At 37.3% G+C, this 16,166-nt stretch overlaps 1 protein-coding gene across 5 annotated transcripts in view; it reads right to left on the bottom strand.

Annotated features, from left to right (window-relative positions):
- ATM (ATM serine/threonine kinase) overlaps positions 1–16,166 on the bottom strand; it is a 75,426-nt gene that overhangs the window by 18,907 nt on the left and 40,353 nt on the right. For all 5 annotated transcript variants that reach the window (XR_012763695.1, XR_012763694.1, XM_075418420.1 and 2 more), the window contains exons 37-47: positions 15,915–16,089; positions 12,616–12,703; positions 12,112–12,267; positions 10,297–10,405; positions 9,121–9,209; positions 8,921–9,023; positions 8,022–8,170; positions 6,409–6,513; positions 5,766–5,885; positions 4,454–4,688; positions 2,458–2,625 (exon numbers count right to left, since the gene is read on the bottom strand). Coding sequence is in view for 3 of the 5 variants with exons in the window: in XM_075418420.1 (XP_075274535.1) it covers positions 2,458–2,625; positions 4,454–4,688; positions 5,766–5,885; positions 6,409–6,513; positions 8,022–8,170; positions 8,921–9,023; positions 9,121–9,209; positions 10,297–10,405; positions 12,112–12,267; positions 12,616–12,703; positions 15,915–16,089 (1,497 nt within the window). In the remaining 2 variants the exon portion in view is untranslated. The remainder of the gene's footprint in view (positions 1–2,457; positions 2,626–4,453; positions 4,689–5,765; positions 5,886–6,408; positions 6,514–8,021; positions 8,171–8,920; positions 9,024–9,120; positions 9,210–10,296; positions 10,406–12,111; positions 12,268–12,615; positions 12,704–15,914; positions 16,090–16,166) is intronic.

Genomic DNA, 16,166 nt, shown 5'->3' with positions numbered 1-16,166 from the left:
TCTCGCAAGATTCCATCACTTCTTTGGGCAAAGTGTTCACAGTGTTTAGTGGTACAGAATTTTCCTCCTGTATCCAGATGGCATTTCCTCTGAAACGACTTCTGCCATTGCTTCTTGCCCTTTCACTGCACGTCTTCATGAGCAGAGGTACCTCCATCTTCACTGCAACTTCCTTTTACATACTGGAAAACTGTGACTAGATCCCCCTAAGCCTTTACTTCTTAAGGCTGAAAAAACCCAATCCTTACAACCTTTATTCCTTTGCCAAGTTCTCCAGCCCTCTAATCATTGTGGTGGACCTCTGCTGGATATTTTTCAATGTCTCTATTGAATGGTGGGCCAAAACTGGACACACTGCTTCAGGTGCAGGCTAAGAAGTGCCAAATAGAGTAGAATAATCACTCTACTGGCTACACTCTCGGTGACACAGCGCAGGACATGGTTCACCTTCATTGCTACAAAGGCACACTGGTGGATCATTTTAGTCTACTGTTCCCTGGGTCCCCCAGGCCTTTTCTGGCAAAGCTACACCAGAGGCAGTCAGACCTCTCCCTGTAACGCTGCTTGAGATTATTCTGTTCCAGGTGAAGGGCTTCCCATTGAGCTCGTGCAATTCCTATTGGCACAACATTCCAAACTATTGAGGTCTCTCATTCAGCCTACTCCAACAGATTCCAACAGTCACGTGACATGGTTCTTCTAAAAAAGGCTCTTGAAGAAATGAAGTCACAAGAAATAAAATGCATGATTCTCACAGGGATAAAGAGCTAAGGTAGGGAACAGAAAGAGAAATAAATGGGACGTTTGTTACAGTGGAGTTCAGTCACCAGTGAAAAACCTCCAAAGATCCAGTCTTAAGAAGGCAATGAGCAGTGAACACAAGATCTGGTGATGATATTGAGTTATTCAAGGTGATAAAAACAAGGACAGGCTAAAAAACTGCACACAAACAACACAGGATAATAAATGGAATGAAACACATCTGATATTACCAGCAAAATATAAATGTTACTTAACACATGAGAGGGCGAAAAAGACTTCTTGTATACAACAAAGGACTGTGAAACCTGTTTGGAAATGTAACTATAAAACTTTACCTCACTATGGAGAATGGAGTCAGGGAACATATGTTCAGTGTTTTTTCCAAGATCAGAACTAACACAAAATGAAGACAGGGTGTTCAAAACAAATAAAAGGAAGAGGCTCTTAAACCAGCGGGAATTAAGCTGTGAAACTCCTTATTGCAGGGTTTTCTTGGGTATTAAAAGCATACAGAGACTCAGAAAGTGACTGGACAAATTTATGGTATAGAAAACATCAGAAGGAATTACCTATAAAGAAACTACCTCTGGTTCAGGATGTTCTTATGCTGCAAATCAGTCAGAGGGAGCACTCTGGCTATACAGCCCAACTATTCTTTACACTTTTTCCTTGGAACTTCCTATTGCCCATTTACTGAGAAAGGAGAGAGGGATTTTTGTTTCAGTTCTTGTATTCTGGAGATGGGAATGCATTTTTTGCTTCACATCGTGACAATTTTTCAGAAAGCTTACAAAAATATCTAAAATAACTACGATTCAGAGGCACCTGCTGAAGTCAAATTTGATGAGAAAACATTCCTCTGTTTGAGGTAAGATTCCATTTTCAGAAGTACAGCATAAAACTCACAGCTCAGTGTGCTCGTAAATGGGAGAGGATTTGAAGACATGAAACAGCACCCCAAGTCATATCTGTATTCCTTGATAATGGATTAGTTCAAGGGACAACGAAGTCTGAGGTACAGCAGTGAATGTTTATCAGTCCCAAGTGACAGGACAAGGGGAAATGGCCTCAAGTTGTGTGAGGGGAGATTTAGATTGGATATTAGGAAAAATTTCTTCACCAAAAGGGTTATCAAGTGTTGGAACAGGCTGCCCAGGGAAGTGGTGGAGTCACCATCCCTGGGGGTATTTAAAAGACATATAGATGTGGTGCTTAGGGACATGGTTTAGTAGTGGACTTGGCAGTGTTAGGTTAATGGTTGGACTCAAAGGTCTTTTCCAACATAATTGATTCTATGACTATGTCTAAACAATCCTGCTTGGATTTCTTAAACTGCTAGAACAGAACAAGACGATACACCTCTATGTAGCAGGTTTTATTAAAACAAGTTGATATTTTATCAAGGAAAATAATCTCTGATTTTAAAAAGCGATGTATTTCACAGTGGTGGCACTGGAGGCAAAATAACGAATAATAAATTCTAACATTTGCCACTCTTACAAACTCGCTTTGAAAACCCCTGCTAAGATTTGCTAATACAGACTTCTTTGCTTTCAGACGTTCTGAGAGTACAAAACAGATTTAATAATACTGTAGACAGCCTTTTAATTTTCTTCCAAGGGAAAACTTCAGAAAGTGGAATTAGGATCTTAAATAATTTAATTCCCATAAGTTTATATATTCTATAACACATACCTGAAACCAATCTGCATCTAATTTTTTTATCATCCTTTTAAGAATATTCAGTGCAAGACTCTCTTCCTTTTTAGCCCAGAAAACCTGAGCTTCTTCTAGTTGCCATTCAGAAACTTCATACCCCGTTGGATTGTATTGTTTGATCTGAAACATAGCTCTTTCTGGAAGCTGAAATGGAAAAAAAAAACATTGTAAACAACTCTAAGTCAAATACATGTATCTCACAGCAAGTTTCGCTTTTAAACTCCATCTTGATTTGCTCTACTTGTGTAGCATACTCTGCCTATCCAATGCTAAGAATTCATCTGCAGCGAACAGATGAAGTTATTTTTCTATATACTTGCAAAAAATCCTGATTTGCAACAAAACCAGACTACGGATTTAAACTTCACAAATTCCAAAATAAAGTATCAATGTTTAACATTTCAAATTACTTTGAGGTATAAAGTATAGAAATTCCATAATCAGTACCTACTGAAATAATGGATTTATAACTTTAGCTTAGTGATTATTATTACATCCTAAGTGACTGCAGAAAAATAGTATGAAAAGTGGCACCACCATACACTAATTCTTTTGTATGCCTCCTATCACTGAAGTAACATCCTCATTTAGTAATCTAACACCACTACGATAGTACCAAGAGCAAACTACCTTTTTAACAATGTCAAAGATTGAGACTGAAGTGTATTTTCACAAGTTGTCCAACCAATAACCAAATCAGTCAAACTTTTGAATAAGCAAGGTAAACAATTAAAATGTAAGAATGCCTGTAAACGACAAAGTAAGTTTGGCTACTTCAGTTGGTGGTGTGATGATTCTGTACGGTACTCTCCTCCTGATGAATGGTAGTGGCACCAAAGATGAAGAAAAGCCATTAGCTGCCAAGAGCGCTTTCTCAAAAACTTTTCTTCATCCAGACACTTAGTGTTGTCAGTGTGCCAAAAGGAAAGGGTTACCATCCCATGGTTTGAAAGACTTATCAGGCCCAGAAGTACGTCCCAAAGGTTGCACGTGACCTATGAGACTGACGAGGCTGGGATGACAGTGTTTTCAAACACACTGGCTCAATCTTTCAGAACCTTCTAATCCTCCCAAAATACGGCACCCTCATTTTAATCTTCTTCTGTAACTAAAAATCAAAGCAAAAAAAATGGAACTTCTGCTGATGCTCTTACAGGACACTCATCACCACAGTGTTAGTGGCTGGGCAGGCACGAAATAAAAAAATTCTGAAGAAGTAATTTTCTCAAAGAATTCTCGAGGCACTGAGTAAACCTGATTCTACTGATTTAATCATTATTCATGAAAAGAGTTAGAAGCTTCCTGAAACCAATGTTCAATATAGTTTCACATATGTGAAGTGTTAAACACCTTTCCAGGTTATATATTTAGCTGGAAGTATTTTCTGCAGAGGTTCTTGGAGGATATTGTTGCTCTATAAATTCTTGTTGAGTTACTACTCCAGATGCACTACCTAGAACAAGACAAGGCTGACTCTGGACCTTAAATGCATTCACGGCTCCAGAAACCACTGATACTGCAAATCCCATTAAGTCATTCACAGAGAGAGTTTTACCGTAGTGCAATGGTGCTTTGAAAGTACAAAACCTTGAAGACCACACTAAATGTACAAATGCAATGGAGTTCTTTCTGCAGCTTTACTCTGGAACACTAAAACAGTATGACACAAGCGGAAGATGGATATATAAAACTGTACCAAAATAAAGTAACAGCGCTGTAAGAGCATTCTTCACTAAAAATGTTATTTTTCTATTATCTACCTCATAGAGTAGCTTACAGTTATGAACAAAATTCAGAAAACATGCCCATAAATACAATTTAGGAAGAAGTTCTACAGAGTCCTACACAGTCTCTAACTGATTCATTGAATAAACTTAGAATACAGTTACTCTTCAGTACTGTTTAAAAATTAAGTTCTTTTATAAACTGAAAAACTAAACATCTGTTACTGATCTTTCCTGGAATTTGTTACCTGTGTATTTTTAGCAGTTCTTGCCAATCTAGAGAGCTCCACTAGATGTTTGGTCAGGATGTCTTTAATACATTCTCTTTTGGTATTTTCACTCTCCTTTTCAAGCAGAATCTCCAAAATTACAGTGCGCAGAGCCATGACAGGTTCCTGGAAACAGAAGTCACTGTCCTTGAGAAGCTGGGACTGTCTCTGCCATTTCAAATAAATATCATTCAGTTGTTGAGTAGTAACAGATCTGCAATTGTTACCAAAAGAAAAAAGACCTGTTATTAATTCTCACTAAATATTAGTGAAATGCAAGATGAGTAACAGAAATAAACTGCCGAGGTAGTTCACAATCCTCAGTTCAAAACCAAGAAACAGTCCATAAAAGCCTACAATGATTAATATGCAGAATAAACTGGCAGGTTTCCAGTTTTAACAAACATGAAGATCAAGAGAAGAACATTAGTAACGCACACAATCCACTATAAACATTGTTGACTAAGCATCAAAATCTGTTGTGTTAAAGGTCCATCAGCAAAGGGAATCACATTCAAACATAGGGCTACTTCAAAGATTAAAGATCAAGGTTCCTATTTCATTATATAGGTCATATATGGATTAATATAAGAATAAATTCCAAACTGTGACATTGTAGCTGTGTTGGTTGTCATTATAGGTGTAATTTTCTTAGGTGATTCATTAACTGCAAATAGCAATGGTTCATAAGGTCCTGGACATGCTAAGTGACTGTAGGATGACTCTGAGTTACCAAAATGATACAACTATAGCAGAAAAAATCAAATGTTATCAGCACTACAGAGATAAATACCTTCCTAGGATGAAAAAGCAATGTTAAGACTTCACGCAGAATACTGATGGTAATAATGGTCCATGAAGAAAGTGACTCAAACTGAAACAACTTTCAATAGATACATCGGTAACATCAAGCAAATGGAAAACATTTCTAGAAAGGAAACTAGAAGAGGATGACTCAGTAACTTTAGCAAACCAAAGGCCAGGAGATAGGACTGCTAGCTTGGAGTATACCAGGGAACTCAGAACAAAGGAAATAAAACAATTACTTAAAATACAAAATTGGCATAATATCAAAAAATTAAAACTAAACCACAAATAAATCCATTCTGGAAATGAAGAGAATCTAAGTTTTTCTTCATGTAGTAAAGCTAAAATCCATATAATTTTAAGAAGAAGTTTGAGATATTAATTAATAAAATTTGTTGAGGTGATTTTATTACTGTGCTAGACTTGATAACCAAAAATCCTAAAAACTGAGAAAAGAGTATAAAACAAGCTTGAAAAAAAATACCTGGAGAACAGCAGACCTATGTTTTCCAACTCTCCAATTAGCTGGAGTCTGCAAAGAGTTGGATATAATGAATAAACAGACTCAAGGCTGCCTTTGCACAGCTCTTCTACTTCATTCACTCTACGGATTTAAGAGAGAAATAGTAAATGATTTTTATTTTTTTTAATATCCACAAGAAATTCCAAATATCCATAATGTAATTTCCATACAGCGAACAGAATTTCAACAGCAAAACTATTCAGTTTGATATTATTTTGTATTACCATTAAAGTTCAAAAAATAAAGTTTGGCAAGAAACGAAAACATGGTAAGCATATATAAACTCCAAAGCCTATGTGACAGCTCAGCTAAAGAAGAGTAGTCAGCATTCAAATCCACTTAAGAGGACCACAAAGTAAGGGATGTGTACTACAGGAAATGTATCTTTAATTAGCACACAGATTGTATACCTACAAAAGACAAATTTAAGTTGAAAAACTTAGAAATGAAGTTGCAGTCCAGAAGTGTTAACTTTATTCAATGCATGAGTCTTTATTTAAGCTCATAAAACCCTGTAATAGTCTTTCATACATAACTTGTGACTGCAAACACACACACACACACACTCTCTTTGTCTCTTGCAGCAGAATTTTTGCATAGTTACCTGGCATCTTTAAGACTGTCATAGAAAGCAGAGAATTCCTTATCTCGTAAAGACTGAAGAGCATCATACAATGATTCATGGTACCCTGGTCTCCCTGTCTCATCTCTTAAAAATCAAACAAAAGTAACATAAAAGGAAATTATTTTTTTTTCACAAAGAAGTCAGTTTTATCTTTGTGACAAGTATTTTTAGTAGTACATTTTCTGCAGTTAGATGGATCACTGTTTCGCATGATAAAAAAACAATGCAACCCTTTAAATTTTAAATTAATTTAGTATTTTATAAACTCAAGCTGTTCTTTTACAACAAAGAAAAAACAGCAATTGTCAAAATGTTTGGAATATGGAGATGTTCTTCATGGTTATATCAAAAATACGACAAAAACACAACTGCACAATAAAAATTTACTCATAACACATTTTTACAGTATTATGCTGAAAGATATGTATTACGGTTCTCACAGTATTATGCTGAAAGATATGTATTACGGTATGTATGCAACAAGTTCACAATGAAGAATTTTTTACATTTAACTTCAGAAATATTTTTAAAAAGGAAAAAGTAAAAAAAAATTGGAAGGCTGAAAAAACTCAGTGTTGAATTTCATTTTCTCTTCTTTACCCTTTTCACTTCTCTTTCTTCTCCTTGACCCACCTCTTCCCCGCCATCTCTTTTTCTCTCTTTTCATCTTAGATGTAGTTTTTTCTGCTCCTGTATTAAAGCTGAACATTCTATTTGCCTAAGAGGTTTATAACCAAAGCGGTTTATGCAGGCCCTAACTCAGGGATGAACAGAGTCCACCTATACGAAGCTTGTTCTGCTTGTGGCATGACACATGCCCTCCAACAGGATGTATCTGTGAAGTCCTCCAGGTGCTTCTAAACAGCGGTCTTAAGACAGTGCAGGAGGAGAGAAGGAACACAGTAGGAGTGTGCTCCCCAGACCCATCTCTCGGTAGCAGTCTTAGGAGAAAGAAAAATCCTCCATTCTCTTGACTACTAAAAGGTAGTAGGAGTTACTGAAGACCTCATCATGTAACTTCTGCTCTTGCCAAAACGTAGTGAATCTATTCTGTATTCCTCTCAAAATGTGTGATGATGTAGCTTTACTAGACAGAGTTCACACTATACCCTGGCAAGTCATATGAAATAGCCAATGCCAGGCATCCAACATGACAAAAGAAAGGAGATTACTCCTTACCAGGGCATAGCCATGAATCAACACTGGTGTTTGCCTATCCAGGTCTTGATTACCTCTTGTGGCTTACCGAGTAATATTTTTCCCCTTTGCTTATAAATTAAACATTAAAAACTATCTCTCCCTCATATGTACTTAAGACACATCTACTATCTGAGTAAAAAATGGAAAAATTCAGTTTATAGTTATGAACAACCAAAAAGAAGAATCAGCTACGGCCCATTTCCTGGGAAAATGAAGAGAGATGTGCACACAAACCAGACAGGTCTAATTGAAAGTGACTGCTTTTCAAGTCAATGATTAAGATAAATTAGGTAACTTGCTTCATAAAAGCTATATTCTAATACAGTCTTTTTGCTTGGAACCAAAAGCATTGGCCTTCACATAAAGAACTAGTAAAAAGTAAGTCAGTTTACTTGACAGAAGAGATGTGGCCCCACTGCATATTCCTCCATGCTGCCTGGTAGCGCATTTCCTGCAGTTCTGCACACCACTCCATGTTTTCATGTTCCAGTCCTTTTAAATAAATGGAAAGAGTGTGGCAAAGCCCAAAATTCTGCAAAGCCTGGAATTAACAAAATTACTGAAAGTTGGGTTTCATCCTTTAACAAACTGAACTGTTTTTTTAAAAGGCTTTGTTTTACCTTTGGGAACAAAGAAGCCTTTGCGAGTAAGGCAGAACCGTAAGCATTTCTAAACTCAGCACTAAATAAGATGAAAACAATGGAACTTTAACAATGATATCAAATAATCTGGGGTAAGAAAAGTACCATAGGAAAATGAAATGAGGGGAAACACAGATATACCTGTGCTATGTTATTATAGAACTGGTGTAAACGATTTTAGGCTAAAAAAAGCAAAATAACTTTAAGGGATCAAAATAAGACAACATCAATTCTATTAATTTATTTTATCGGAAATACCACAGTTTCAGTATAATAGTTGCCATAATGGAGAGGTGTAAAGAACAAGATGGCAAAAATAACCAATTGCATTACTTTTTATATCACATCATTTTAGGAGCTGGCCAAATTCTGTATAAAATTAAATATATTTATTTTGAAATATTTCACAAAATTCACTACCCAAGATAGGGATTCCAGGTGAGTGACTAGAGGACTAGAAGCCTTAATGTTTTCAGGACAAATAGCGAATGTCTCACATTATACAGTTTGTCTGCCTACGACAGCGGGCTGGACTTGATGACCAAAGACATCTCTTCTAGTCCTAAAACATTTCTGCATTTACTACAAATGACTTTGAGTACAACGGATATAAATTCCTACATTCATTTCCTATTAAAAAATAAAATTACCTCTATTATTCCTGCCTGGCGAGTAGATGGAGAGAGGCTTGCCTCAAGGTCATATGTTACAAGGGCTTTCTCCCATACTGCTTCATGCTCATACGTTCTTATCCTGTTGTGAGTTAACAAGAAGTTTTCGATTTAAGGTCCTTTTACTAATAAATGAAAGCACTGACTTTAAAGAACATAAGAACATTAATAAATTATACCGCGCTAATGGCTGTAACATTCTTCCTCCGCCGCAGCCATAGAGACTGTCAGGTTCTCCAATGCTTCTATATATGTCCATGAGAAGATCCTAGAACATGTGCCATAAAGCAAAGAATTACCTCTTTTGGAAACAGTTCAAGTGAGTTTTATACATATCATGTAAATTCATAAATACAGGTTATTCCACATAACATGTTGTTATCAGTGCTTGATTTTCCTTTATGCAACATCTGAGCGTGCCATCATGACAGCAAAAAATGCTTTGTAGTCTAGCAAAACCCTTTAGGACTATCTAACTTCTCTGATAAGATCACAGAATCATAGAACGGTTTGTGTTGGAAGGAACCTTTAAAGGCCATCTAGTCCAACTACCCTGCAACGAGCAGGGACGTCTTCAACTCGATCAGGCTGCTCAGAGACCCGTCCAACCTGGCCTTGAATGTTTCCCGGGATGGGGCATCCACCACCTCTCTGGGCAACCTGTGCCAGTGTTTCACCACCCTCGCTGTAAAAAACTTCTTCCTTCTATCCAGTCTAAATCTACCTTCCCTTAGTTTAAAGTCATTACCCCTTGTCCTGTCGCAACAGGTCCTGCTAAAAGATATTAAAAAATAGTGCTGGGCCTTAGGTGGACTGGCTGAAAAGCAAAAGGCAGTAGTACCAAGTGAGCATCAGACATACCAGCTAAACAATGCATTTTAAAATATGCAAGCACAGTTCTGGAATAATGAACTACGGGAAGAAGTAACTTACAACAAGGCTACAAAATCAGCTTTTGCATATTAAAGAAACTTGTAGGAGATTACACCACTATGATTTTCATTATTACAACTTGCTACACCAACTCACTTGCTGACTTCTAATGAACATACCCCTCCGACAAAACAAAGCAAAAAGATACTTGGCTGGCTACCACCAGGAGGTCCGTTCTTTTGGGGAACAAAGTTTGCTTTGCTCTGATTTAACATTTGCCTGTTAATCAGTGTTTCAAGGAATGAGTACTCAATCTAACTTGTTCATCAAGGCCACTGAATTCACCGTGAATTAGAGCATGAGGAGAACCTTCAAATACAGTTTATGAAGTTCATCTAGATCTGCCTTCAGCTCAGATGAGATCTACTGTTAATTGTAATTCTACAAGGTTTGCTTTCAGATTATTAAGCACACACACGTACCTGTAAACTTATGCCAGTTTCTTCTTTACTTTTTTCATTCAAAATAGTAATAGTTGTTTTTTGACTTTCTTCCTCAAATGTCAAACTCTTAGCTGCTTTAAAAGATGACCTACGAGAAATGTTTCAACTGGTAAAATGAAATTTCATACAAAGAACTAAAGAAATGCTGAAACAACTTAAGCAGAGGCACAAACACCAAATGCAAGATCACGCCTGTCATATTCCCAGGTTATTCAAAATGGATCTCCACCAGAATGACAAAATGATCAGCTGAACTTAGAATATCAACATCAACGGATTTTGGTATCAAGGTAGGTTTTTTTCAGAGGAAAAATGTAATGTTTCATTACACCTTGTAACGTCTAATCCTTTATTAAAACAAATTGCTTTTGTGCATGCCTGAAGCAAGAACATTCTCTTCCGGGAAAGAATAAAAGCAACCACACTTTTGTTATATGTTCATTGCCTTGGAGTTATTTATTGCCAAAACAAAGCTAGTAAACTGGTTTTGTATTTGGATCTTGCTAGACCAGAAAACAAAGATAACTGTCCATTATGTAAGAAAGCTGCTTCTACAAGGATCACTCAGCTCTACGCTAAAGATTATGAAATTCTGCAAGTTAAAGTCATACAATTCTGGTCATCATTCTGTGCTTTCTTTCTCCCCTTGATTCACTTTCAGACATAATTTAACCACTAGCACACTAATAATTATGAGAAATAGAATCAGAAAAAGTGTTCATTTTAAAAAGTGAGATAGTATCCCAGAAGGACTAGCCTTAGTCAAGTTGCTCCAGAACACACACTCCTAAGAACACCTCCTCGTTAGAAGTCAAAATGACACTATTTTGAGTACGTCACAGCTAGCAAGCTAGCAAGGTTGGGATTACATTCAAGGACTGTGACATCTTGACGGATGGACCACTCAATGCGTAAGGAATTGGCTGGATGGTCACATTCAAAGAGTTGCCGTCAGTGGCCCAATCCCAGTGCAATCCCAAGCACAGAGAATGGATTGAGAGCAGCCCTGAGGAGAAGGAGAAGGACTTGGGGGTGCTGGTGGCCAAGAAGCTCAACATGAGCCAGCCATGTGCGCCTGCAGCCCAGAAAGCAAACCATATCCTGGGCTGCATCAAGAGAAGCGTGGCCAGTAGGTCAAGGGAGGAGATTCTGCCACTCTACTCTGCTCTGGTGAGACCCCACCTGGAGTCCTGTGTCCAGCTCTGGAGCCACCAGCACAAGAAGGATATGGAACTGTTGGATCAGGTCCAGAGGAGGGCCACAAAAATGATCTGAGGGATGGAGCACCTCTCCTAGGAGGAAAGGCTGAGAGAGTTGGGGCTGTTCAGCCTGGAGAAGAGAAGGCTCCAGGGAGACCTTATGGCAGCCTTTCAGTACTTCAAGGTGGCTTGTAAGCAAGATGGGGACAAACTTATTAGCAGGGCCTGTTGCGATAGGACAAGGGCTAATGGTTTGAAATTAGAAGAGCACAGATTTAGATTAGCTGTAAGAAATAAATTCTTTACTTGCAGTGTTCAAGGCCAGGCTGGATGGGGCTTTGAGCAACCTGGTCTAAGGGAAGGTGTCCCTACCCATGACAGGGGGTTGGAATTAGACAATCTATAAGGTCCCCTACAACCCCAACCATTCTATGATTCTCTGACTGGCAGAAATATTTGCCAGGTCAGTACACGCATCTAAGGATTTTTTTTAAAGTTTCCTTGACTTTTCACGTAACAAAACACTACCGGGACACAGAAAACATGATCCATTTTACTAGAAATGTCAAGAAACTGCATTCCTGAAGCCTTGTACCTTTCTTGCTGTTTGTCTATATTTATCTTGTCAGCGTAGATTTCTGCATACAGCAAGGCTGTGAAGTGAGCAGCACAAGACTGTGCTGCTATAGCAACCTCAAGGTAATTCAGATCTAGCCAGAAGCTGTCATCAAAGACTGTACCTGAAACAGATCTGATTAAATAAAGATTTCAATTTTCCTGTAACAGACGTTCTCTCTAACATTAAACAAAATAAATCCAATCTAAATATATAGCCTTCCAAAGGCTAACTTTACCTTAGTCGCCCCCGCCAACCCATACCACAGCAGGTTTATCTGACAAAAAGTTTTCAGATAACTCATTCAGCATAGTTAGAATCCTGTAAGGCTAGCCACATCAGTGCTGTGACAAATGCAAGGTCACTACATTCTTTTAATCTACATGGTCTCTACCACATCCTTCTTCCTTAATCTAGAGTATCAACAGATCTTAGCACAGTCATCAATAAATTAAAGCAACATTTTGGAAAGCTATAATTCACCTCTTTTGTCGTCTTAAGTAATCAACAACAGCAAGCATGGCTCGTCGAGATACTTTATCCAAACTTCTAAAATTATGGGTTTCTTGCTCTGGGATGTATATTTCAAAAGAAAAAATATAATGAACTTTTGTCATGACATATTTGTTTACAAAATAAAAAGGTTATTTTGTACTCAAGAAAATAACTCAAAACTTCCTTGGATAGCATTTCCAAAATTAAATTAATAGCTCATCACAAAATGTATTTCCCCTCCTTATATGATGTGACATTACAGTAGTTTATAATGTAATTTTCTTTATCAAATTATCTTTGCATTAATAACTTGTGGATTCTATTTCTTCTTATAGAATTCAGAGATGATCCAACCTCATTGCACAAAGCTCCTTAACAGACCTCTTCCCTTAGGCTTGACCCGTATAAAGTTACTCCAAAGCCGCAGAAATACTTAATAGTAGCTTTACTGTAGATTTTATAGTGTGTATGCTTATACAAAAACCACTACCTCCCCTAGACAAACACATACTTTTAAAGAATTCATATTTCCATGCCTTCATTCTGTATTTAAAAAAAAAAAAAAATCTGACAACTACAAGGTTGAGTTCTGGTCGTTGCGTTAGTAATTTTTTCATTTTTCTGGATATTTTTAATTCATAAACTACAAAAAACAAGAAATAGGGAAAAAGCAAAGGTTTTATTACTACTACCTCACAGTAAGAGACGCAGAAGTAGAAATTTCCCCTAAAGAAAGAAAAAGCCACATAAAGGAAGAAGTATGTGGGCATTTCTTGTTTCCAACAAACAGAAATGAACAACGCCTACTTTCCACTGCTACCAAAGACCTTCTAGAAGGAACACCATCTCCTTCTTTATAGGTCATCTCCCACATGCTTAACTTCCAAAAGTCATACAGTGGGAACATCTGACTCTCAGTTCCTGAGGCACCACGACATTTTGCTCTCCAGATCCATATCCATGCCTTGCATTACTTGCAAATGTTGACACCGCGTCTCATAGGCAGGGTCCACTCCGTTAGCACCATACAGTCAGCACCCCAAGGAGACTGCTACTCCCTCCTTCATAACTTGATCAGATGAAAAATTGAAAATTCCCCACTGAATTATGTTTGGGTACCGGAAAATATTAATGAGTCAGGGGAAGGAAAAGGCACTGGCCAAGAAGACTGGAAGAAAAAAGTTATTCTTCAGGATTTGTTGAACAACAGACCAAATGACTATAATAGTAACTATAAGCTGTCAGCACAGCGTTAGTACTCACTCGCTAACAAGTTTACCGACAGAAAACAAAAATTGTGTTTGTTTTTTCATGACATCAGATAGAAATTCTATATCCTAAGGACAAATATCTGAATGTGTATTTTGAAAGATCCATTCATCAAAAAATTACACCTCTTCTGCAAATTAATATTCATCTGAGACATGATTCTGGCCAGACTGATACACACCAAATCCAAAATGTTCTTCAGTTTTAGTTTGATGGGTCTGACTCTTGTCAAGCAGTTGGCAATTTACGATTAGGCTTGGTTTCTCAGGCAGAGCAGTGATTGGCATGATGTTCACACCACTTATGCTTTAAATTGCCAACATCAACAGGCAATTCCCATAACTTGTACATCAAAATGGATCAACATGAAGACTCTTGTTCAGAAGCGCTCAACTCTCTCATGCCTAACTGCTTGGTCTTTGCCATGGTTTGGATTCTGATGGAGCAGAATGAAATTTATCTAGGTTTTCTAGGAAGGTTTTTCTCCTCATTTTGATAGGGTAAGAATTTCTCCTTGAAGAAACTGGTCATCATCAGATGTTTAAAATTTTGTTTTGAATACTGCTGATGTTCTACCATTCCAATTTTGGAATTAGCGTATCTTTGCTCTGCTGGCTAGTGCACCTCCAGTTTACCTGGAAACAACTACATACACAACAAGCTGTGTGCTACTTCATCTATTTTTTTTTTGGTACTAGGACAGTTTTTAATCTGAAAAACTCCATTCAAAGCTTTTACGTGTCCTTTATTTTGCTTTTATTGCCTCTGTAAGATTCCTTGCATAGAATCACAATGTTTGAAGAGGCCTCTATCATTTGCTCCTTGGTGTCACTGAACTGGAAGTTTATAAAACTTAGAAAAAGCTCTTCATATTTTTCATGGAACATTTTGAGTTACTCTGTATATCTGAGCATAAATTTGTGTAGCAGTTTCCCTGGCTGCTTACAGAAAAGAAATAGGAAATTATTAATGCTTATCTGTCTTACAAAGTGGGACAATAACAAAAATATATGGATTGTGGGAGCAGCTTGTTAACTAACTTCCAAAATGTGAAAGAATATCGGCCTAGTCTTTCTGGCCAGGATAGTCAGCGTCTATAAAAAAGTCCTTTAAAATACACTAAATATCATTAAGCTTATTTACACCACTCTTAGTAGAAACATCAATACTAAAGGTTCCTTTACCTCTCTGGCAACCTGAAGTTTGCATGACTTGTCTTTGGTGATTTTTTACTGAAGAAGGGAGTTGGAAGATAAAGAGTAGCTACTGCACAAAAAAATACTAACCTGAAGTTACTATATTTGTGTTAGGTAAGGGACATGCATAAATAAAAGAAATACATGATTTCAGCTCCTGAAAGTAAGTGCAGATACCATTCCCATAGTCTAATAACAAAGATCTTACTTTTTACACAGATTTCTGCTAACTTCAACCACAATCTAAGTGGAAAGGACACCAGCCAGACTGATTAGAAGGTGCTTTGCTTTTAATGGAATTTATTGCATTCCTCATACTGAGCTGCAGTTCTTTTGGTTACAAGTCCCTTCCATTCTGCTGCAATGGAACACGTATTTTGAAAGTATATAGAGACCATTATCAACATTAGGCAAAAGCTAAAGCAAGTGTTAGTCTTTTTTCCAAGGGGAAAATCCGGGTGAAAACTGCCTTTAATCACTCTTGTTTGAGTAAGAGAGGAATTTAATTGCCTATTAGTCATTTTAAGAGACAGTCCAAGACTCAGTCTTACAGCCCACAACACTGGATCACCTCTAAATTCATCAAGTAATAAACATTATCCAGTTGTCAATAAGGAAAGAAGCTATACAGAAGAAACTACTTGGATGCTGCCAATGAACAGCTTTGAAATTACTGGTATCTCCACTGAAAAAGATCAAACAATTGGACAGAAGCTTGAAAAATTCTGCCTGCCTACAAGTGCATACCACACGTTTGATGTCAAAGATAATTTTTTCACAAGAATCCCTCTTTCATCTGAAACAAAAATATTATGACGTTACCTGAATCAGAATTTGGTGGTGTAGCAGATCTACTAGATGAGGCAAATCTGCAACAGGCTGTAAAAAACTTCTGGATATGAACTGACAAAAGATTTCTCCAAGATTCATCTGAGTCATGAAGAAGGATATCATGAATCAGGTATGGAAGCAAAGTTTGACACAAGTCTGTTTTCACCTAGAAAACAATCAAGCAGAGCAGCTGCTAAGAAAAAAAACCAAGCCAACTTAATAGCAGAAATTACTATTTGCTGT

Source organism: Opisthocomus hoazin, chromosome 1, assembly GCF_030867145.1.
Source record: "Opisthocomus hoazin isolate bOpiHoa1 chromosome 1, bOpiHoa1.hap1, whole genome shotgun sequence".
Lineage (NCBI taxonomy): Eukaryota > Metazoa > Chordata > Aves > Opisthocomiformes > Opisthocomidae > Opisthocomus > Opisthocomus hoazin.
This window is presented reverse-complemented; position numbering and strand designations above follow the sequence as displayed.